Here is a 25898-nt window from a genome sequence, read left to right as displayed (position 1 = left end):
TAATGCAAAATGAATTACTTAACAACGGTCCTTATGATTACTGGTTTTTTTAATGTTCTTAACTTTACTCTTAACTGTTTACAATTTACCAAGTTTCCAAATACCATTTTCTCCTTTGTTCTCAAACTCCAGCCATAGCAATACAAGCTAAAGAGTGACTTTTTAATGTTTTTAAAATAAAAATCTATAACAAGAACACTTCACTTTTAAAGATACTGACTTTTTATTACGGGACCTTAATTAGTGTTAAATTTAAAACAATTCTTTTCAAGACAATTTATATGTACTGGCAACAAACATGGGACATACAGACGCAGGTTCATGCTAATGTTAAATTACACAGGAAATCACTAGAATATCTGTACATGAAACAAGAAGAATTCTAGAGGTACACTGACCTCTAAAAGGGTAAGTAATTCAAGGGTTCCCTGTTTAAAATATGAATTGTGCTCCTCTTTCCATATGTATTGGATCCCACATTGGTAGGAGAAAGAATGGCACCAAGATTGTTGCTGGAACGAATTAAGAAATTTGCCAGGCGTTGGGTCGCACATGTGGCAGTGTTGCATTTCCGCTTTTCCACTTGGTTACTGGTGGCATAGAACAAATATGAAAGGTTAGAGACTTAGACTCATGGTTGGATATATTAATGTGACAACAAATATATCAATTGGAACTGGTTACTTTTACATAAGTAACTCAGTGTTTTGGTTTGGAAACAGCTGGATAACAGATTTTTTTTTTTTTGACACCTTGAAAATGCAGCAGAATCGATTTTTGACTAGGAAATCATACAGTAAAACTTCCATTATAGTCAATGTTGAATTTCCCAGTATGATCCTTTGAAACTTCAGAATATATTCTAAACAGTAACAATAATAATAAAAGGTTTCCTTATGTTATATTCTTCTAAATCTTGATGAATCTAGTTCCCAATATATAAAAAGCATTTAGAATAGAAAATGTATATGGAATCTGGAATATGTAGAATTAAACACATATTCATTTCCCACATCTTTCTAATAAAAATTAAGCAGTGTAAGATATTTTTGTTAAGTTCCCTGAGATCATCAAATCAGGGGTGTTAAGAAAGAAATTTCAAGTATCATAAAGTCTCAAGAGAATCAAATTTACCATCTGTTCCTACACTTGGACTATTGTAGTGTGGGAGTTCTGTTACTCTTAATATAAATACACGAATGTTACTATCTTTCTGCCACCTACTTAGTTCCTTTTAACAATTTTAATGATAAGACTAGGCTGAATGTTAAAACTAAAAGACTTTTTTATATTAATAGTATTAATGTTCACCACATTCTTTCGGCCAGCTGGAACAATTGCATAATAATATTATAGGTAAGTCAGAAATGATCACTATGGTTAAATAATTGATTTGAATTTTAACTTTTGTTTCTTTTTACAGAATTTATTTATGTCAACTCTACATTTTTGTACCACCTTTTGTTTTAATGCGCTCTCAAAATGATATTGGAAATGGATACAGAATAATAACATGCTTCCTTTTTGTAGATGATTATAAAAGCTAGGGAAATGTTTTAATTTCAGCTCCATAGAAATAAAAAATTGGTAAAACTTAGGATAAGTATAAACTGAGAAAGAAATATAGGTATGAAGCAATGTTCAGAAGCCAGTGGTTTTACATAATTTGGGGCAAAATGCATATATTTTATTTAAATGTGTTTACTTTATGTGGAGAGTACTTCTTATCTGTATCTCTGTATAGTGGTAGCCTCAGGGTGTTTTTAAATCTCATGTGAAACTTGAGGGTTTTTATTCTCATATTTTTTCCTAAATACAATAATTTCTTATGGCATTAGGTATCTGGATGATACCTTCTGGTATTAGGTATTGGGTTGAGTCTAAGTGTATGCTGACAAACCAATTATTCAGGCAAAGGAAATCCACTCTGAGACATAATTACTTGGTATATATGATAGTATTATTCATATTATCTATTTAATTATTTCTCTTTGCATGTGTCGTAAGCACGGCCAATGTGCATTTCCAAAGAATGATTTAATACTTTTTAAGGATTAAACCAATAATTCATACATCAGACATTTAATTCTGAAACAGAATAAACTTTTCGTGAAAAAAGCAGAAATTAGAATTTGACCCAAACACTTCAAATTAATAAACATAAAGAAATAAATAAAGTTCTGAGTGAAATTGGAAAGGTGATATCTGTTCCGATATGGAACATTTGGTTTGGCAAATGCTTGGAGTAGAGTGTGAACTAGTCTATTTGCTAAATATCTGAGTGGTACTTTGATAATTGCTCTCAAGGTCTGTAACAGGATTTAAAATTATTCCAACCAAAATGTTATCTTATTTGGGTTAGCCAGAAGAACCATCATTCTACTAAACAGAAATATTAAGAGCTTTTACGATGACTGATTTCATTATTGTGCAAATGCTTTCACAAACACAACTTTTCATGTAAACATAGCAACAGTATGTACAAGATCCTATTCCAAACTATTATTAGGATGGAAAAAGACAGACTAAATGGTTAGTAAAAGGCATCACGCCCCTACTTTCAGGCATTTTGTTCTCTTTAACTACTTGGGTAGGCAAGGCTTGCCTAGCATCTAGTAACAAACACTGGTTCAAAGCTATTGACAATTTATACACGTGCATATGTCCTTAACTTTAAGAGTTTGAAAAGTGAAGACTGTAAGCTAAAGTATCACTCTTAAATTGTCTCTCTTTAAAAACACCTCAGTTTCAGGGTTTTTAAAAGTTTTAAACTGTATCCCTGCTCTAGCTCTCGATATTCATTTGTGGAAGTATAAGTATAAACTGAGAAAGAAATATAGGTATGAAGGTTCTGAACATTGGTTCAGAAGCCAGTGGTTTTACATAATTTACATAATTTACATAATTCCTACAGCAAGCTCCTATGTGTATAGCTTGAAAACTTTGTTAATTATACTGTTAGATAATCTCTGATTATCTGCTAAGCAGGTCTACAACTGAGTGTTTAAAAGGTGTGGGCAAATGTATGATCCTGTTGCTCCAGTCAAGAGTATTAAATAACTATTTTTTAGTATGACTTGTAAAGTCTGTTTGTTACTTCTTTTTTTTATTTTAAGATTTTTTGAACTGTTTATTTTTTTATTTTAGAGAGAGAGAGAGAGCACGAGGGGGAGCAGAGAGAGAGGGAGAGAGAGGATCCCATTGCAGGCTCTGTGCCATCAGCCCAGAGCCCAATGTAGGGCTCAGTCCCACCAACTGTGAGATCATGACCTGAGCTGAAATCAAGTGTCTGACGCTTAACCGAGTGAGCCACCCAGGTGCCCCAAGTTTGTTACTTCTTAATCTCACCTCATACATGTGTAGAAGTTAAAAAAGATCTCAAGTGAGATGATTAAATTTTATGAGAAAAATCACATTCAATGAATGATAAATCAACATCAGCTTTGTCTTTTAAAGGTGTTTGAAATTTGAGTCATTTTCTGAAGAAGCTTTCTCAAGAAGCTTTTTTTTGAGGTTATAGAATATTACATGGTTGAACAGCTCAGGATGATAAATTTTCATTAAAAAAATGACCAGACATACTCATTTCAGGAAACCCATTAAAGAGCAATTTGAAGAATGCTTTACAAGTATTTCTAATAAAGATTCTAAGTAAGAGATTGTGAAAATAACTTGATAATAATGTTATATACTATTTTATTTTCAAGTGAAGTTCACTTCCTAATAAACTAATATCCATGAAGCCATACTGCATAAAGATGCTTATCAAATGTCTATACCTAATGAAAGAAAAGATCAAGATATAGACAGAATTATGAAGTAATACTGCTAATTTTCCTGTCATTCTATTGTTCTGCTGGTTTACCAGAAACTTCATGTCAGTTTTAGTTATTTTTATCCACAAAAATCCAATTGAAAATCAGAGTCAATTCTGAGAACATCCTGTAAATTCGATAAGCCTGAAAGGACAAAGGAAGTCTGATAACTCTTGCTATTTGTTTCATGTGGGTGCTGTAGAAATATACATATCACTACAAATTGTCACCTCAATGAAAAAACACCCCAAGGGAAAATGGACAAGATGCTAATAATTCTATGAGAAAAGTTCTAATATGACTTAAAGCAAACTCTTAAAAAATAAACTTAACTCTCTTTGGTGTTAAAGAACATGTAAGTTCAGTCCTAAAAGACTACAAGGAGTCAAACTGATTTAAGTACAAACAAACCCTCACTATATTGTATATGACATATGCATGCATTTGGACTTGAGAATCTTTTAAATAAAAGAATTACAGTTTTAAAGGCTTTCCACTTGAAAGTTGTAATTACTGCTAACATTATCACCTGATAGTTTTTAGACTTCCTTAAAATATTACCAGTTAAATGACATGACACCTTCTCAAATAAACCTTTTTAGGAAATCCTGGTGAACATGCTACCTACTGAATTCATTTTTAAGAAGTATTAATTTACATTTAATGCAGCTCAGAAGTAATCTTATGAAGAATATATTTTTTTATAATTTTATTTCATTAACAAAACAGTTAACAATATAGAAAAAAAAAAACCCTAAGAGCATATGGCTTTTTAAAAAAATTTTTTTTAACATTTATTTATTTTTGAGACAGAGAGAGATAGAGCATGAACGGGAGAGGGGCAGAGAGAGAGAGGGAGACACAGAATCCAAAGCAGGCTCCAGGCTCTGAGCCATTAGCCCAGAGCCCGACGCAGGGCTCCAACCCATGGACCGCAAGATCGTGACCTGAGCTGAAGTCGGACGCTTAACCGACTGAGCCACCTTTTTTTTTTTTTTTTTAATTTTTTTAAACATTTATTTATTTTTGAGACAGACAGAGCATGAACGGGGGAGGGGCAGAGAGAGGGAGATACAGAATCCGAAGCAGGCTCCAGGCTCTGAACCATCAGCCCAGAGCCTGACTACAAATGGCTTTTTAACTAGTTCTTAAAATTTTTAATTTGCCCCCTGATTATTTCTATGTATTTTGATTTCCAGAAAGAGATGTAAAAGTTCAGGATATTGCCAGAGCCCTCCAAGGAGAAAAAGAAATCTGTAAATAGACAATAAAATCCCACCTGTTATAAAATATATGCTTTAATTAAGTTTTTACAGTTTGTTTTAGAATCAGGTTAATATAGTGGAAAATACTACCCTTGGCTTTTCCTGCTTCATGTTCTGGTTTTGCCCCTCTAGGTTCCAAAAGCATATTTCTTTTTCTTTTTATTTTTATTTTTAATATGAAATTTATTGTCAAATTGGTTTCCATACAACACCCAGTGCTCATCCCAAAAGGTGCCCTCCTCAATAACCATCACCCACCCTTCCTGCCCTCCCACCCCCCCTCAGTTTGTTCTCAGTTTTTAAGAGTCTTTTATGCAAAAGCATATTTCTTGATAAAACTGGAACTATTCCATTCCTTTCTGTCAGTTCTGTCAGAAAGTCATCAACCACTGGTGTTATTCTTTAAAGAACACAGAATTCAAGGAACAGATAAACAGTTTAATGTACTATTCTTAAGCATGATTTCATCAGAAATCTAATGGCATAAGGGCTGTTAGTTATATAGCAGTTTTTAATTCTAATTTCCCCACATTTTACAAAAGAAACAGGATTTTTTGTTACTAACCTTTCAATGGGGGTAGCTTTCAGATGGTGTAGTGCAACCAAGAGCACAATGAGAACTACTGGAAGTTTCAGGAGGCACATTGTTTCTCAAATTTTCTGAAAAGAATAATTCAGCATCGAAATCAAGAAATGTCTTATAGCTCTGATTGATGGAACTTGAGACTAGAGCCTACTTTAAAAAAATCTCTTTAAACATAATCTCCAAATATAGCAATTTTATTGATACAGTCTCTTGATACTGTTTAAACAATTTTCAAATATTTTCAAAATTTTCAGTTTCCCAATTTCCTTCTCTAAACAATCTGGAAAGTTGATATTATACCACATTATTGCTTTAGCCTTTCTTTGAAATAAGTATATATTTGATCCCAAATCTAAGCTTCCCTAAACAAATGATATTTTCCCATAAACAGGAAGCTCTTTACCTTTTAGTGTTTCAGTGTCAGCAATATCAGAGAATGCCTCTAATGGTAAGAAAGCTTTATAAACAATCCCAAGCTTGCATCCACTGGAGTATTTGCCCCCACACTTGCCAATGAGTAATCCAGCTCTTATATACTCTTCATACCTTTCCCGGCTCTGACATCAGGCAGCTCAGAGAAACTGTCATTAATTTCCATCCCTATAGAAAGTGCCTCATAGACAGCAGAAGCAGATGGGTCATTATTATATTACATTAACACATCAGTAAATATTAAGGTAGCAGATACAGAGTGTCTTTGTGCAGTTAATGGTGTGTCACACACAGCAGAAGTTTGAATTTTCCATTTTTGTGAAATACAAGAGTGGATTTTCAAAGATTAAATGGTATGCTCTAGTAAAGGATTGATAGAAAGAAGTGATTAAGAATAACAAATGTGTTTATATGCAAAGAGTGAAGCCAGGGACATTGAAGAATCTAATGAGGAAGCTAAAGCCAAATGACCCCAATGGCTTAATTCCATGAACATTCAGTAGTAGAGTAAACTATGAGGCCAGGGTGGATAAAAAAAGACACTTAAAAAGACGGGGGGTGGGGACAGAAAGAAATCGAAAGCTACTTATAATGAAATGGGGATGGAAGATTAAAGGCAGCAAAACAATAATTTTCAATCCCCAAATTCATTTGTCAGCATTTAAATAGGGACACATATCTGTGTGATTAAGAATTTTTTTGCTGACTTTTTCTATTATTACAGAGAAACATCACAATTACTTTGAAAGAATATTTAATTTGTTATTTTTATTTTCTCCAAATTGTTCTTTCTTTTCTTGTATTCCTAAGTTACATTTAAGTTAATGTTCTAAGTTATGACAACAGCCGATGTAGCAAGTAAGACAAATTCCAAATGCTTGTGGAAATATGCATATCTATGCAACCTAAAAAAGATGGAAGTACTCCAAGTAAAAAAAAATAAGTTCACTGAACTCATATAATTCTTTAAAGCTTAGTAATATAGTTTGAGGGTAGTTAGTAAAAATTTCAGGAAAAAAATCAGTTTTCCCAATCCTTATTCTAATTATCCAATGATTCTGCAATTTTAATATTTCTGTAAAATTTACTGATATTCCAAAAAGAAGAAAACATAAACTTAAATGATTTGGGTTATACCTGGGTGGCTCAGTTGATTGAGCGTCTGACTCTTGATTTCGGCTCAGGTCATTAGCTCATGGTTCGTGGGTTCAAGCCCTGAGTGGGGGAGGTTCATCCTGACAGTTGGGAGCCTGCTTGGGATTCTCTCTACCTCGTTCTCTGCCCCTCCCCCACTCATCCTCTCTCTGTCTCTTTCTCTCTCTTAAAATAAATAAATAAACTTAAAAAATATTTTTAAAAATCAAGTGATTTGGAAGAATGCTAATTTCCTGTAAGAAAATAATTGATGTATTTAACAAAGTGTATACAATGATTTAGAAAAGATAACAGAAGCCCAGAGATGTTAAATAGCTTATTCAGCATTATACATCTAGTTCATGTTGAAACCTTGAGCCAAAGCTTGGTTTTTCTGATTTATGGTCTAGTGTTCCTTTAAACCAAAATACCTGCTTTTAGCTACATATTTATTTTATTTCCCTATTTTTTTTTCCTCTCTGAGATGTTGAAGGTGCCAAACATAACATTCAAAAATTGGTTCTCTCTCTCTGTAGGAAATTAATGTTATAAGGAAAATGTTCTACCTAAGAAAGGAACAGGAGAACCTGAATCTTTTTAAGGGCTACCTTATGTCAGTCATAGTTATTTAATTGATATATGATTCCTCACTTCATCTTCACACGTCTGTTTTCATCATTAGATGATGATACAGTGATTCAGAGAATGTAAGTGGGCGCTTAAAGTTGCACAGCTACTCAGGGCAAAGTGAAATTCAAATTCTCATCTCCTTGTTCCATGATATTTATTTCTTTGTTATAAAGGATCTCTGTTCTCATATACTGAATTGCTAATTCCTTCCTGTAAATGTATCTTATTATAACACTTCAAATGACTCAGTTGCAGCCAAATATGGCCTTAGGCAGTCTTGTATAATGTTTGGTAAGGTCAACATCTATCCCAATCTGTAAGAGCTTTAGGTCTTTCGTGCTTCCTACACCATTGAAAGTGGAGGTGGTAGATTGTCTTTATGAGGTAACTCCATTACCAGATAATAAGCTCCTTCCTACATGACAAACATTACTGTCGCTCATCTTTGTACCCACTTTAGCCTTGCTAGTCCAAGCGTAAGTAATGCCATGACAGTTTTGGCCTTATTTGGAAGCTTGTTAGAATTTCAGGCCCCACCCCAGAGCTACTGAATCGGAATGTTCATTTAAGAAAAGATTTTCCTGGGGTGCCTGGATGGCTCAGTCAGTTAGGTCTCTGACTTCGGCTCAGGTCATGATCTCATGCTTTGTGAGTTTGAGCCCAGCTCAGAGCTGGAGTCTGCTTCAGATTCTGTGTCTCCCTCTCTCTCTGCCCCAACTCCCATTCATGCTCTGTCTCTCAAAAATAAATAAACATTGAAAACAAATTTTTTTTAATTTAAAAATATCTTCCCTGGGTGACTGTATGCACACTAAAGTTTGAGAAAATCTGGTTTATTGCACATTCCATTTATTCAATGATTCAATAAACACTGATTAAGGACACATTCTATGATAGGGAATGTTCTAGGGACTAGAGCTACAACAGTGAACAAAGCCAAGTCCCTGCTGTCATGGGAGCTTAGAGCCAGTGAAGGAAACAAAATCAAAGAAAGTGAACAAGTGAATATGTAATTACAAGGTGAAGTGCTGTGGAGAAAACTAATTTGGTAGTGAGAGAAAGAAAAGTGGTGATGTTTAAGTTGAATCCTAAACCATAAGAGATGACAAAGGAAAAAGTAATGGAAAGTGTTTAAGATCTGAGAAACAACATGTGAAAATTCAGGTAATTGAAGGAGAAATTGGTGTAAAGATGATTATAGCGTTAAAAAATCAATGTGGTGTTGTACATCTGAAACAAATGTAACGTAAGTCAACTACACTCAAATAAAGAAAGTAATAAAAAAATAATAAAGAAAACATCAGGCTGACTACTGTGGGTGGACTGGATCAGAGGGGAGCAAGAGTAAAAGCAGGAAATCTGTTGGAAGACTATGGCAGTGTCCAGATGTGAGACAGTGATGCCACACATAGGGTGATAGCAGAGCAGTAGAAAAGTAAATGAGTTCAAATCACATTTGGGATCATTACATGATTTGACAATGGATTAAGTATGGAGAACAAGTGAATGGGAACAGAGCATTAAAATGAGAGCCAGGTGGGGCGCCTGGGTGGCGCAGTCGGTTAAGCGTCCGACTTCAGCCAGGTCAGATCTCGCGGTCCGTGAGTTCGAGCCCCGCGTCAGGCTCTGGGCTGATGGCTCAGAGCCTGGAGCCTGTTTCCGATTCTGTGTCTCCCTCTCTCTCTGCTCCTCCCCCGTTCATGCTCTGTCTCTCTCTGTCCCAAAAATAAATAAACGTTGAAAAAAAAAATTAAAAAAAAAATGAGAGCCAGGTTAGGATATAATTAATAATACAAATTAATGGGCTTTTCATCAAATTTATAAAATATATTTTATAAATCTTTTAGAAAATAATTTCTATTTTTTATCAAATTTGTGTGTCTACAATTTTTAAAAATCAAATACTATCAGAAGTCTAATAATAAAAACAGCAGTCTTCTGTCTTCCTTCAGCCTACCTCTGAATTTTGCTTGCCATAGGTAATCAATTTTAGCGATTTTAGCTGTTTTCTCCATATTTTGAAAATAATATCTTCTTAGGACACCTGGGGGGCTCAGTCAGTTAAGTGTCTGACTTGGTTTCAGCTCAGGTCATAATCTCATGGTTCATGAGATCAAGCCTTGAATCAGGCTCTGTGCTGACAGCACATATCCTACTCTGGAAGATAAAGAGTTAGTTAGTTAGTTAGTTTATTTACTTGATTTATTGATTGATTTTTAAGTAATCTCTATACCCAACATGGGGTTTGAACTCAACCCCGAGATCAAGAGTTTCATGCTTTACCAACTGAGCCAGCCAAGCACCTCAAGAATTAGCATTTAACAGCACACTTACTTTTCTTCTTTATCCTGTTCCTCTAATATTTTAATAAAACATTTTGAGGGTCGCGTGGGTGGCTCAGTCGGTTGAGCGTCCGACTTCGGCTCAGGTCATGATCTCATGGTCTGTGAGTTCAAGCTCCTCATTGGGCTCTGTGCTGACAGCTCAGAGCCTGAAGCCTGCTTCGGATTCTGTGTCTCCCTCTCTCTCTGCCCCTACTCTGCTCATACTCTCTCTCTCTCTCTCTCTCTCTCTCAAAAATAAATAAACATTTAAAAAAATTAAAAAAAATAAAACATTTTGATTGTATCAATATTAGATGGATTTTTTTAAATATTTACATTTAATTTTTTTTACAGAAACTTTCAAATGTATATAAAATTTTGATAATTATCAAATCACAAATCTATCTTATTTTCTCTATATTCCTACCTACTTTCCTCCCACTCCATACCGGATTGTTAAAAACAAATCCTAAACATTATACAATTTTATATGTAACATTTTTCAGGTTTATATTCATGAAAGACAAGGATACTTTATACAACACAGCTACAAAATTGTTGGTATAGCTAAAGTGAAATTTTACAGTAATTCCTTAATATAATTAAATAATCCAATCAGTGTTCACATTTTTCAGTTGTCTATAAAATATTTTTAGTTAGTCTGTTAGAGTCAGAATCTAAATAAGATTGCATTTGTTTTTTTGTCTCTCATGACTCTTTTAATATATAATTTTCCTTCCTTTCTTTTTCCTACCATTGACTTATTAAAGAAACCAGGTCATTTATTGTATAGAATTCCCCACATCCCAGATTTTGCTGATGGCAATCATGAGGTATCATTTAATGTGTTCCTTTCTCACTTGTATTTTCTCTATACTGGTTGTTTGGTCTAGAGGCTTGATCACATTCAGGTAAGAATGCTTCAGTCATTCTGTTTATTCCTACTGCATTACAACATCTGGTTGAATCTCTTTTATGGCATTAAGACTGATCAGCGAGGTCAGATTTTGTCAGCCACATTGTCCATTCTGAGTTCTCCATTAGCCTTTCACTCTGATTTTAGCAACCATTGGTTATGATTGCCTAGAACCATTGTTTTATTACAGGCTTCCAGTGATAGTCTAATTCTGTTATTCCCTCTACATTTATTTGCTGAAATTCTCCAATAAAGGAGAGCATTCTTCATTAAGTATTTCACTACCTTGAGGTACAGTTTTAAAGAAAAAGCAGGATATATACTTCATTCTTTCCTCTCATTCATGAGTTTTCTGCATACAGTAATGAGATGGTTCTCAAGCATCCTCTAAATATGACCTTAAAGGTTTTTTTGGGGGGGATGGGGGTGGTTCTCATTATGAACCCCTATATTTTAATATACATGTATTTTGATCCCCACTTTTTTGATGTTCAAATTATCCTATGTTGGAACTCTTGCACAATGCTGGTAGATTAGTTCAATGGAAAACACTATGAAGCTTCCTTAAGAAATTAAAAATGGAACTAGCGTATGGTCCAACAATCCCACTTCTGTGTATATATCCAAAGAAAACAACATCATTGTCTTGAAGATATTCAATGTAAGACTTACTTACATGTTCATTGCAGCATATTCACAATATCCAAAGTATGGAAACAACCTAAGTGCCTGTTGACAGATGAATAGATAAATAGAATATTATTTTCTAGAGAGATAAAATATGATACAAGATTGTCTATATACAATGGCTGAACTATACACAATATTTTCATACAAAAATAGAAAACATAAAAATAGTAATAGTTTATAGCTGATTTTTCACTAAACATTTTTTTTGTTGTTGCTACATAGTTGTAAAACTATCTTGGGTACTTATAAGATGGCAGAGTAGGAGGATCCCAAACTCACCTCATCCCATGTATACACCTACATAATACCCACATCAGTGTATATAACCTAGAAAATGACCTGAAGCCTGGCAGAATAGACTCTCCACAGCTAAACATAAAGAAGAAGCCAAATCAAAAAACGGTAGGAAGAACAGAAATTCAGTGAGGAACTAAACTGACTTCAGGACTGTCCCCAGGAGGGAGGGACTCTGCAAGCAAAGAGAGGGGAGAACAGACCTCATATTGGGCATCTTAAGTAAGGGGAACCTGTTCAGAGAAGACAAATCTCCATACCATTTGGCTTTGAAAACCAGAGGGGATTAACATCATGAGTTTTAACAGTCAGTAGAGCTTAACAGTTGGAATTTTAAAAATCAGTTCTGGGAGAGCTGAAGGGTGATAGGAAACTGAGTCACCACCCTTAAAGAGACAGAATAACAAACAATCCTTCTTAGATATAGCATAGAAGCAGCAGTTTGAAAGATGTCTGGGGTATATAGAAAGGAGATTTATTTACTAATCTCAGAATATGTGCAGGAAGGGCAGGGATCTTTGGGAGACTACACCAAGAACAAAGGAGCTGGCAGGCACTATTTTCCTCCTCCACCGCCCAAGCTAGACACATGGACACCTGTGGGAAATAGCATATGAACACTCTCCACCTAGCTGCCTAACAACATGCCTCCACCTCCATGCTCTTCTGTGGACTCGCCCCCTCCAACTAGCCTCTGCAGCTCTCCAAAACAGTGCCATCTCTCCTCTCATGGCAGACTTGTGCAAAATTTGCTAACACTTCATGCCATGTCCCCACACTGTTCTATGGACACACTCTCTCCAACCCTGCCCTCAGCAGGAGTCCATCCAAAGTGGTGCCACAAATGTGGTGGTGTGCAAGCAGCCCTGACAGGAGCCAGCACCACCACAAAGTGACACCCACCCTGGGGAGAGGGGAAGATAACCACACACAGCAGTTTGACTGCAGTCTGAGCAATGGGCTGGAGACAGATATCTGGTCTGACCTCAGGCCCTGCCCACCAACAAGCTTCTTAGGGGGACAGCAGAGGGATAATGTTCTGACTTTGGTGGGACCACACCTCTGTCAAAAGCCTAGTCTCACCCAATTCATACCCAAAGTGGCCCAAGACTGGCCCATTAATAACACAGGAACCAAACCCTGGGCACTACAGGCAAAGAGAACCATTGCAGATGGCTGGACTGAAGGCAAATGCACTTAGCCACAGCAGTAGGGTGCACACTACACCTATAGAAAGTGACAGGTTTTGGTGAGCAGGGGACATGTACTACACAGGGCACTACAGGGCTTCTTCTTCATAAGGCTACTACTTTCAAGAACAGGAGACATTGCTGACTTACCTAACACATAGAAACAGAGAGTTAGATAGAATGAGGAGTTAAAGGAATATGTTCCAAATGAAAGGAAGGGACAAAATCAGACAAAACGGAGATAAGTAATATGTCTGACAGAGATTTTAAAGTCATGGTCATAAAGATATTCACTGGATCTGAGAAAAGAGTGAAGGACCTCAGTGACATCCTTGACAAAGAGAAAATTTAAAGAACCATCAGAGATAAAGAATTCAATAACTGAAATAAAAAAATACACTAGAAGGAAAAAATAGTAGACTAGAGGAAGCAGAAGAATGGATCAGAGACCTGGAGGACAGAATAATGGAAAGCAATCATGCTGAACAAAAGAAGAAAAAGGTAATAAAAAAATAAGAATAGATCAAAGGAACTCAGTGACACTATCAAGCATAATAACATTTGTATTATAGGGATCCCAGAAGAAGAGAAAGAAAGGGGGGCAGAATTTTATTTGAAGAAATAATAACTGGAATACAGGGAAGGAAACAGAAATTCAGATACAAGAGGCACAGTGAGCCCCCAACAAAACCAAGCCAAGGATATCCACACTAAGGCATGTAATAATTAAAATGGCAAAAAGTAGCGATAAAGAATCTTTGAAACAGCAAGAGAAAATAAAATAGTTATATACAAGGAAAACCCTATAAGGCTCTTAGCTAATTTTTCAGCAGAAACTTTATAGGCCAGAAGGGAGTAGCATGATATATTCAAAGTGCTGAAAGGAAAAAACCTGCAGCCAAGAATATTCTATTGATCAAGGCTATCATTCAGAATAGAAGGAGAGCTAAAGAATTTCCCAAACAAAAGTTAAAGGGATTAACCACCAGTAAAGCAGACTTATAAGAAATGTTAAAAGGGATTCTTCAAGTGGAAAGGAAGGACTATAAGTAGGAGTAAGAAAATTTGGAAGCACAAAAGTAGCAAAATTAAGTATATCTATAAAAATCAGTCAAGGGATTCACAAAATAAAAAGATGTAAAGTATGACACTATATGCCTAAAAGATGGCAGGGGGGAAAGCAAAAATTTAGTGCTTTTAGAATGTGTTCAGACGTAAGTGACCATCAGTATAATACAGACTGTTATATGCATAAGATGTTATATATCAACCTAATGGTAACCACAAATCAAAAACCAGTAATAGAAATGCAAAAAATAAAGAGAATAAACTTAAGTATATCCTCAAAGAATGCCAGCACAAGAGAAGAGGGCAAGAGAAGACAGGGACAAGAACTATAAACACAACCATAAAACAAGTCACAAAAGAGAAATAAGTACACAGCCATCAATAATTACCTTCATTGTAAATGGATTAAACTATCTAATCAAAATACTAGGGTAATAGAGTGGACAATAAAACAAGACTTATCTATAGACTGCCTGTAACAGACTTGTTTCAGTCCTAAAGACATGTGCAGATTGAAAGTGAAGGGATATTAAAACATTTATGCAAACAGAAGTGAAAAAAAAAGCTAGGAGCTAGGGGAGCAATACTCATAGTGGACAAAATAGATTTTAAAACAAAGACTCTAACAATAAGGACACTACATATTCATAAAGGGAACACCCCAAGAAGTTATAACAATTATAAATATTTATGCACCCAATATAGGAACACTTAAATACATAAGGCAGCTATTAACAAACATAAAGGAAGCAATCGATAGTAATACAATAATAGTAGGAGACTTTAACATCCCACTTACATCAATGAATAGATCATCCAAACAGAAAGTCAACAACTAAACAGTGGCTTTGAATGATACATTGGACCAAAAGGATCTAACAAATATATACAGAACATTCCATCCTAAAACAGTGGAATGCCATTCTTTTCAAGTGAACATGGAACATTCTCTAGAATAGGTCACATGTTAGGCCACAAAACAAATCTCAAAAAATTCAAAAAGATTGAAATCACATCATGCCTCTTTTCTGAACACAACACTATGAAACTAGAAATCAACCTCAAGAAAAAAATCTAGAAAGAACACAAATACATGGAGGGTAAATAACATGCTAATAAACAATGGATGGGCCAATCAAGGATTTAAAGAGGAAATAAAAAACTACATGGATCCAAGTGAAAATGAAAACATGATGGTCCAAAATTTTTGAGATGCAGCAAAAGCTATTCTAAGAGGGAAGTTTATAGCAATACAGGCCTACATCAAGAAGCAAGAAAAAACTCAAATAAACAACTTAAACCTACACCTAAAGGAAGTAGAAATAGAAGATCAAACAAAACACCAAACTATCAGAAGGAAGGAAATAATAAAGATTAGAGCAGGAATAAATGATGTAGAAACTAAAAAACAAAACAAAATAAAAACAAACAACAACAAAAAACAAAAAACAATAGAACAGATCAATGAAGCCAGAAGCTGGTTCTTTGAAAAGATCAACAAAATTGATAAACCTCTAGCCAAATTAATAAAAAATAAGGACTCAATTAATGAAATCACAAATGAAAGAGGAGAAATCACACAACCAACACCACAGATATACAAATAATTTTAAGAGAATATTATGAAAAATTATATGCCAACAAATTGGACAACCTAGAAGAAATGGATAAATTCCTAGAAACAGATAAATTACAAAAACTGACAAGAAGAAGAAATAAAAAACTTGAACAGACCAATAACCAACAATTAAATTGAATCAGTAATCAAAAAACTTCCAACAAACAAAAGTCCAGGGCCAGACAGCTTCACAGGTGAACTCTATCAAACATTTAAAGAAGAGTTCATGTCTATTCTTCTCAAACTATTCAAAAAATAGAAGAGAAAGGGAAACTTCCAAATTCATCTTATAAGGCCAGCACTACCTTGACACCAAAACCAGATAAAAACACCATCAAAAAGAGAACTATAGGCCAATATCTCCGATGAATATAGATGCAAAAATCCTCTATGAAATACTAGCAAATTGAATCTAACAATATGTAAAAAAAATTCACCATGATCAAGTAGGATTTATTCATGGGAGGCAAGGGTAGCTCGGTATTCACAAATCAATCAACATGATATATCACATCAACCAGAGAAAGGATAAAAACCATATAATAATTTCAGTAGATGCAGAAAAAGCATGTGACAAAGTACAACATCCAGTCATGACACAAACCCTCAACAAAGTAGGTTTAGAGGGAACATACCTCAACATAATAAAGACCATATATGAAAAATCTGCACCTAACATCATACTCAATGGTGAAAAACTGACAGCTCCTTTCCTAATATCAGGAACAAGACAAGGTGCCCACTTTCACCACTCTTATTCAGCATATTACTAGAAGCCCTAGCCACAGCAATCAGACAACAGAAAGAAATAAAAGTCATACAATACAAGTAAGGGAAAAAAAGTCTCAGTATTTGCCAATGACATGATACTACACATAGAAAACCCTAAAGACTTCACCAAAAAATACTAGAACTGATAAGTGATTTTATAAATTCACAGGATACAAAATTAATATAGAGAAATCTATTGCATTTCTATACACTAATAATGAAGCAACAGAAAAAGAAGGTAAGAAAACAATCCCATTTATAACTTCACCACAAAGAATAAAATACCTAAGAATAAACTTAGCCAAAGAGGTGAAAGACCTGTACTCTGAAAAGTATAAAACATAGATGAAAGAAATCGAAGATGACACAGAGCAATGGAAAGATATTCCATGCTGATGGATTGGGAAAACAAATATTTTTAAAATGTTGATACCACATAAAACAACCTACAAGTTTAATGTAATCCCTAACAAAATATCAATGGCATTTTTCACCGAACTAAAACAAATAATCCTAAAATTTGTATGGAACCACAGAAGGCCCCAAATAGCTTAATCAATTTTGAAAAAGAACCAAACTGGAGGTATCAAAATCCAGATTTCAAGATATATTACAAAGCTGTAATAATCAAAACAGTTTGGTACTGGGATAAAAAGGGATACATAGATCAAGAGAACAGAATAGAGAAACCAGAAATAAATCCATAATTATATGGGTAGTTAATCTTTGATAAACAAGACAAGAAAATACAATAGGGAAAAAGTCTCTTTGACAAATGGCGCTGGGAAAACTGGACAGCTACATGCAAAAGAATGAAAGTGGACCACTTTCTTACACCGTACACAAAAAATAAACTCAAACTAATTAAATACCTAAATGTGAGACCTGAAACCAAACAAAATCTAGAAGACGGTACAAGCAGTAATTTCTCTGATGTTGGCCATAGCAAAATTTTTCTGGATATATCTCCTGAGGCAAGGGAAACAAAAGCAAAAATAAACTTTTGGGACTACATTAAAATAAAAAGGTTCTGCATGGCAAAGGTAACAATGAACAGAACTAAAAGACAACCTACTTAATGGGAAATATATTTGCAAATGGTATACCTGATAAGGGCTTAGTTTCCAAAATATATAAAAAAAATCATCAAGTAATTCAATTAAGAAATTGGCAGAAGGCATGAACAGACATTTCTCCACAGAAGATATCCAGATGTCAAACAGACACATGAAAGATGCTCAACATCACTCATCATCAGGGAAATGCAAATCAAAACCATAATGAGGTATCACCTTACACCTGTCAGAATGGCTAAAATAAAAAACACAAGAAACAACAGGTGCTGGTGAGAATGTGTAGAAAAAGAAACCCTAATGCCTTGGTGGGAATGCAAACTATGCAAACTATGCAAAATTATGGAAAACAGTATGGAGATTCCTCAAAACATTAAAAATGGAATTGCTATACCATCCAGGAATTCCACTGCTGGGTATTTACTCAAAGAATATGAAAACACTGTTTCAAAAAGATGTATGCACCCATATGATTATTGAAGCATTATTTACATAGCCAAAACATGGAAGCAATTCAAGTGTCCATTGATAGATGAGCAGATAAAGAAGTTGTAGTATATATACACAATGGAATATTACTCAGCTAAAAAAAAAAAAAAAAGAAAAAGATTGAAATGTTGATATTCGCAACAACATGGATGGATCTAGAGGGTATACTACTAAGTGAAATAAATCAGTCAGAGAAAGACAAATACCATATGATTTCACTCATATGTGGAATTTAAGGAACAAAGGAACAAAAATAGAAAGCAATGAACAGAAAAACAGACTCTTAACTATAGATAACAAATAGTTACCAGAGGGGATGTGGGGGTTGGGGAATGAGTGAAATATGTGATGGGGATTAAAGAGTGCAGTTATCGTAATGAGCACTGAGTAATGTGTAGAATTGTTGAATCACTGTATTGTACATCTGAAACTAATATAACCCTGTATGTTAACTATACCAGAATTAAGATAAATTAATGTTTACAAACTTATTTTTTTAATGAATTGCCACAAATAGTGTGGAAATAATATTGTTCTAAACATTTTCAGAGGAAAAATGTGTTTTTATTTTTATATTTTTTTAATATTTTGGTAGATCATGGTTTTATATATTAAGCCCAATGGGTTAAGAAAAAAATAGCTGAGGGATCATCATGAGGGCATTATTTATTTTCTCTTCCTTTTTTTTTAATTTAAATTTTAGGTAGCCAACATTACAGTGCAGTATTTGTTTCAGGAGTAGAATTCAGTGGTTTGTCACTTACATACAACACCCAGTGCTCATCACAAGTGCCCTCCTTAATACCCATTACCCATCTAACCCATCTCCCACCCACCTACCTCCATCAACCTTCAGTTTGTTCTCTATCACTAAGAATCTCTTGTAGTTTGTTTCCCTCTCTCCCCTTTTTCTCCCCCGCCCCCTTCCCATATGTTCATGTTTTGTTTCTTAAATTCACATGAGTGAAATAATATGGTATTTGTCTTTCTCTGATTGACTTATTTCACTTAGCATAATACATTTTAGCTCCATCCACATTGTTGCAAATGGGAAGATTTCATTCTTTTTGATGGCTGAGTAATATTCCATTTTATATCCACATTTTCTTTATCCATTCATCGGTCAATGGACATTTGGGCTCTCTCCATAGTCTGGCTATTGTTCATAATGCTATATGTACACCTTAGAATCTGTGAAACAATTTGTTTATAATCTATGCCACTTTGCATCAAGTAATGTTTTTTTTCATTCCACTCCACTCTGAGGGTTTAAGTAAGATTATTTTTTATGCAAAAAGGTACAAATTAACAACATGGGTAATTTTTCCAACATACATACTTTCACCTCTGTAAAATCACAGAAGCACTTTGCTGGAAAGCAATCTAGAATTGCCATTGTTTTCACACCACATGTAGCCATTCTTTCCTGCCATCCTTTAAAATGCAGCACTGAGGGACTCCTAAGTGGCTCAGTCAGTTGAGTGTCTGAACCTGATTTTGGCTGAGGTCATTGATCTCACGGTCATGAGATTGAGTTCTATATTGGGCTCTGCACTGAGCGTGGACCCTGCTTCGGATTCTCTCTCTCCACCCTTCCCCCACTCATGCACATACTCTCCTCTCTTTCTCTCTCCCTCAGTAAATAAATAAATAAATAAATAAATAAATAAATAAATAAATCTATAAACATTTTAAAAATGTAGCACAGAAAAATTTCAGTCCCTAAAGTGAATAATGTCTTCTCCAACACTTTCTTCACATCTCCTCTTACCAGATTCAAAAAATGTGAGTAACATTTTGAAAAGAGACAGGAGCCCACTGCACCCCACCAAAGTCTAGGGGAGTGTGAGCAATGCCTCTCCCTCACAGCTTCAATTCATTTGTAAGCTTCTGTGGAGAGCTCAGTATGCGAGGTTTGCATCTTTATATTTTAAAAGTTTCTCAAGAAATTATCTTAATGAACATGTGTTCTTTCTATATTATTTTAGTATTTTTAAAAATAATGTATTTTCAATGACTTCTAAGATCCTAACACAGATTAGGAGCTTTCGAAAGGCCTATTATGTTCCCCCCAAATCAAAACAAAATAAGCACACAAATGAACAAAAATCTTTGAGTTAGAAGAGGCTGTAGGGAGAATTTAATTTACTCACTTTGATGCTTGACTTATTTATTTAATTATATTACAGTATTATTTGGTACTAAACTCTGAAATATGGTGTAATTGGAAATTTGGGCAACTGAACAGAAAATAGCAGTGATGTTTTCAATCCGCTGAATAAAGTACTGCAAACAGAGTGACTTACAAACAGAAATGTATGGTTTCATAGTTCTGGGGGCTGGAAGTCTGAGATCAAGATGTGAGCAGGATTGCTTCCTTCTGAGGGCTGTTCCATGCCTCTCCCCTAGCTTCTGGTGATTGCCTGGCAGTCTTTGGTGTTCGTTGGCTTGAAGAAGCATCATACCCATCTCTGTATTCATTTCCATGTGGTATGTGTGTGTGTGTGTGTGTGCGCGCGCACCTGCGTGCGCGTGCATCCAATTTACCCCTCTTTCATTAAGACACCAGACATATTGGATTAGGGAATGAAACTACTCCAGTTGACCTCATTTTAACTAATTACAACTGCAATGACTCTATTTCCAAATATGGTTGCATTCGTGGGTACCGTTAGGACTTCAACATATGAATTTGAAGGGAACATAATTCAACCATAACAGTTGTTTTCTAGAAATTCTGCACTTTTCGTTTGTTTTTATCATCTTCTTTAACTCTACAGGTTTTTTTTAAATATGAAATTTATTTTCAAATTGGTTTCCATTACAACACCCAGTGCTCATCCCAACAGGTGCCCTCCTCAATACCTATCACCCACCCTCCTCTCCCTCCCACCCCCATCAACCCTCAGTTTGTTCTCACTCAGATACCACCTCATGCCAGAGTGGCTAAAATGAGAAAATCAGGAGACTATAGATGCTGGCGAGGATGTGGAGAAATGGGAACCCTCTTGCACTGTTGGTGGGAATGCAAACTGGTGCAGCCGCTCTGGAAAACAGTGTGGAGGTTCCTCAAAAAATTAAAAATAGATCTACCCTATGACCCAGCAGTAGCACTGCTAGGAATTTACCCAAGGGATACAGGAGTACTGATGCATAGGGGCACTTGTACCCCAATGTTTATAGCAGCACTCTCAACAATAGCCAAATTATGGAAAGAGCCTAAATGTCCATCAACTGATGAATGGATAAAGAAATTGTGGTTTATATACACAATGGAATACAGGTTTGTTTTTAAAACCTCAGTGGAGGAGTATCTTTTTATTGTTTTGTGGTCAAACAATGTTTTCTGTATTGATTTTACTTTACACTTTAATAAATTTTTCTTGGTGACCTAATAAATGATCGGTTTTAGTCAAGGTTCCAAAAGCACATTTTTAAAGCCATACTTTTCTACTTCAGTTACCAAATTTCAATACATGTGCATATCATGTAATGTATTAAAAATGTAATTCAAGTCTTCTAAATCCTTTTTTAATGCTTTTCATCTTGTTATGTCTTAGACTGGGAAGAGAATTAAGGCCAATTATTGTTTTTGCTGATTTATCTTTGTACCTCCTGAATTTTCTGCTGTGTGAAATTGCCTCACTGTTGCTGGGTGCACAGAAATGTATCACACATATTTTTCTGTGAATTGTCCTGTTTAGTACCTTTAAACTACCTTTCTGTATTTTTTCTAATGCTTTTTGCTCTGAATTCTACCTTGTTAGACATTATCATGACTCTTGTTTTTTCTTTTTCTCTTTTCTTTTTTGCATATGCTGTGTATATCATTGCTCATTCTTTTATTTTAATCTTTCTGAATAATTTTATATTTAGTGTGTTTCTTACACAGCATAAGGTGAAATTTCATTTGTGAGTTATCTGAAAAACTCCTTCTTTTGGTAGGGAAGTTAAGCCCATGTGTTTCTTGATATAATAGATATTTTGGAATTACCTCTGTCATATCAATAATATTTGTTCTATAGGCTTAATATTATCAGCTTTGGTCCAAGCACTTCATCCTTACACAAACCCCTATTTTTTAATATATGATGAAACTGAAATACAAGAGGATAGCAACATACCTAAGGTCACAGACCCAGTTAGTGATAGAGCCGGAATTCAAATTGAGTCTGGTTCCTGAATCTTTTATACTAATTCTGAGTATTATCCTGAAATCTCTTCTTCAGTTCATGAATTGTCTCTTTCATCTCTATCTGATATGCTGTTACCCATTAAATGAGCTTTTAATATCAAAGGTTAAGTTGTTTTACTTTTAAATATTTCTTGTTCATTTATAATAGTCTTTTTTTGGTTGATTTTAAAATAATCCAACTTTAGGTTTTTAATCATTTAATATATGTTTAGTGTTGTGTTTCTGATAATTTCAGCATATGAATTTCCTTAGAAATTTAATCTGTATTTTGTTTCTGATAGCTTTCAGTCAAAATGGCTTGATTTATATGTATAAGATCATATGCTTTTAAATTCAATCTGTAGGGGGTGGCACCTGGGTGGCTCAGTTGGTTGTGCTCAACCTCAGCTCAGGCCATAATCTCATGGTTCCATGAGTTGAAGTCCCTCATCAGGCTCCCAGCACATAGCCTTCTTCAGATCACCCTCTCTTTGTGCCCCTTCTTCACTCTCTCTGTCTCTGTCTCTCTCTCTCTCTCTCTCAAAAATAAATAAATAAATAAATAAATAAATAAATAAATATTTTAAAAATATGGATAAATAAATTCAATCTGTAAGAATCCAAGGTTAGAGTGGGAGAGAGCCAAAGCATGGGAGACTGTTAAAAACTGAGAACAAACTGAGGGTTGATGGGGGGTGGGAGGGAGGAGAGGGTGGGTGATGGGTATTGAGGAGGGCACCTTTTGGGATGAGCACTGGGTGTTGTATGGAAACCAACTTGACAATAAATTTCATATAATAAAAAAAAAAAAAAAAAAACCTCTGTATTATAGAGAGATCTTTCTAATACTGATGAAAGAATAACTGATCACCAATGAAAGGTCTAAAAGTTAAATTTACAAATAATTAAATGATTATAAAAACTGATAATAAAATCTACAAATGACTAAAAAAAAAAAAAAAAAGAATCCAAGGGGCCCATAGTGGGATGTTCCCTTAGAAAGGATATTTATGGTTTCATCTGCCACTATCAGAATTTGCCAGTATTTGGGATCACTTTAGCTCCAAGGAAGGTCCAGAGTTATATAGAAGACTCACATTAGTTCTCCAACCTTGAGGTTAGGACTTCATGATTTCAGGATTTTTATCAGTATTTGTTTCCAGGGCAACTTTCTTTCACTTACTTGTGGCTGTGCTCAAATTTTAGTTAATTGTCTCACCCCTCCTACTTTGAGATTTCCTTTTCTTCTTATGAGTTTAGCCATGCCTATCTGTATCTATGTCATCTATATCTATCACCCATCATCTATCATCTATCTATCTATCTATCTCCTAATGTATCCAATTTCTTGCTACCTTTTTATTAAATTTATTTATTTTGTGAGAGAGAAAGGGAGAGAAATATCAAGGAAGAGAATCTCAAGCATGCTCCATACTGTCCGTGCAGAGTCCATGTGGGACTCAAACTCATGAAACTGAGATCATGACCTGAGCCAAAGTCAGGTGTCTGATGCTCAACCAACTGAGCCACCCAGGCACCCTCGTTCTAGTTGTCTTTTAGTGGGAGGGTCCTTTGGTATAACTTCACAGTATAGAAGCAGAACTGTGTAGGTATATTTCAAAGAATTCTGAGCTATGGAGCCAAATTCCTCTGTATAAGGGTTGTAATAATCTGCTCATCTTTAGAAATGCATTAGTGTATCTGTTCGTCCTTAAATTTTTCAACACAGTTATATTATTAGGAAAAAAAACCTACCCATCACTTGTATGGTAAAAGAACGCAATATTTTTATAATAACTTGAATTTCTTTGATTACCAGTGAAACTTAAAACTTTAGTGTATTTATGCAATTTATTTTTTAATTACCTTGAAATATGGATTTGGATTTCAGGATAGGTCTAACCTAGAAATGTGGGATGTTTTTGGACATAAATTATACAATGAAAAAAGAGGATGTACAAGAAGAATAAATTAAGACAAAGAATATCTTGGGGCACATCAAATTTAGGAGTCATACTGAAGAGTAGGAGCAGAGAAAGAAATAGGAACGCACAAACATGACTCATTGGGAAATGAAAGTAATTTCAAAAATGAAGTGATGGGAAAGTTCCAAGAAGGAAAGCTTGGGATGAATGTCACATGATACAAATACATTATGTAGGATGAAGACTAAAAATAGAATTTGGAAGCTGGCAAGTAAAAATTCACTGATGACAGGGCACCTGGGTGGCTCAGTCGGTTTAGTGTCTGACTCTTGATTTTGATTCAGGTCATGATCTCACAGTTGTGAGCTGTCAGCGCAGAGCCTGCTTGGGATTCTCTCTCTGCTCTTCCCCTGCTCACATGTGTGCGCGCTCTCTCTCTCTTTCTCTCTCTCTCTCAAAATGAATGAATAAACATTAAAATAAAGTTTACTGATGGCTATAGCTAGGAAAATTTCAATTCATAGTAAGGAGAGAAGCAGATATAAAGGAATAGTGTGACAGTCCTGAAATGTTACTGATGTCTATCAGTGGATCTCAACATATTGAGGATAAGGATTCTTTTAAGACTATGATGGGAAAATAGTATGTGGAAAATATGCACTTCAACATGTCATCTAAATTTTGGGCACAGCACCCAGACATTTATACTTCCCCTGACAATACTCTTTATATGGATTCTTCTACTATAGCCTCTTTGAAGAGCTTTCATCATAAAGAGGAGAAAGAAAGACCAATAGCTTCAGGAGAGGTAGGGTTAGGTTAAAATAACATGGGAAAAATACCTGGCCAACTTGCTAACTACACATTCAATAAATGTTTATTGATCTTTCAGGAGCCATCAGGAAAGGGAAGTTTGGTGAGCGGGGAGAGAAAGAGATAATTGTTGGCATAGTGTTCTCAAAGAGTTGGAAAGCAATGTCTTATGGGGAAGAGGGAGGTGGACATTAAAAATGTATGGTTATCTAGAATCTGCTCTGTGTCAGGCATTGTGTTAGGATCTTCTGTATAATATCTCACCTGATCTTCAAACAACCCTGTGAAGTAGGAAATAATTAACTTCTACTGAAGATCATTTGAATGCTTTGAGAGATTATATAACTTTTCACATTCATGTTAGGGTATGGAAAAAGAGTCTAACATCCATTTCCACACACTACAGCTGCCACACAGTTGGAACAATTATATATGTTAGGAAATTAATTTTTTTAGGAAATTAAGTCTTATAACTAAGATTGGAGTTTGAAGGAAGGTAAATTTGGGAAATTTGAACTGTCAAATGGCAGAAAATGACCACTTGAGAATAATTATTAGCCTGACCTTCTTTCTATTGACTCATCAGAAATGCTCCTTAGCTATGCTAAAGGGATGTATTTACATCCTCGCAGACCTGCAGCCACTTGGCCTGTGCTTTGACCTCCACTAGATCTGATAGCAATGGAACCTG

At 35.0% G+C, this 25898-nt stretch overlaps 2 protein-coding genes across 6 annotated transcripts in view; one reads left to right on the top strand and one right to left on the bottom strand.

Annotated features, from left to right (window-relative positions):
• Positions 1 to 25898, top strand: part of SLCO1A2 (solute carrier organic anion transporter family member 1A2) — a 126400-nt gene that overhangs the window by 15687 nt on the left and 84815 nt on the right. The gene's annotated exons all lie outside the window — the stretch shown is intronic.
• On the bottom strand, positions 200 to 11805 carry LOC123590361 (islet amyloid polypeptide). The gene is made up of 4 exons (XM_045463465.1): positions 11779 to 11805; positions 6070 to 6266; positions 5646 to 5740; positions 200 to 590 (listed from the first exon to the last, which is right to left on the bottom strand). The coding sequence occupies exons 3-4, from the start codon at positions 5723 to 5725 to the stop codon at positions 401 to 403; spliced, it is 270 nt and encodes an 89-aa protein (XP_045319421.1). The 5' UTR covers positions 5726 to 5740; positions 6070 to 6266; positions 11779 to 11805; the 3' UTR covers positions 200 to 400.

Source organism: Leopardus geoffroyi, chromosome B4 (assembly GCF_018350155.1).
Source record: "Leopardus geoffroyi isolate Oge1 chromosome B4, O.geoffroyi_Oge1_pat1.0, whole genome shotgun sequence".
Classification (NCBI taxonomy): Eukaryota; Metazoa; Chordata; class Mammalia; order Carnivora; family Felidae; genus Leopardus; species Leopardus geoffroyi.
This window is presented reverse-complemented; position numbering and strand designations above follow the sequence as displayed.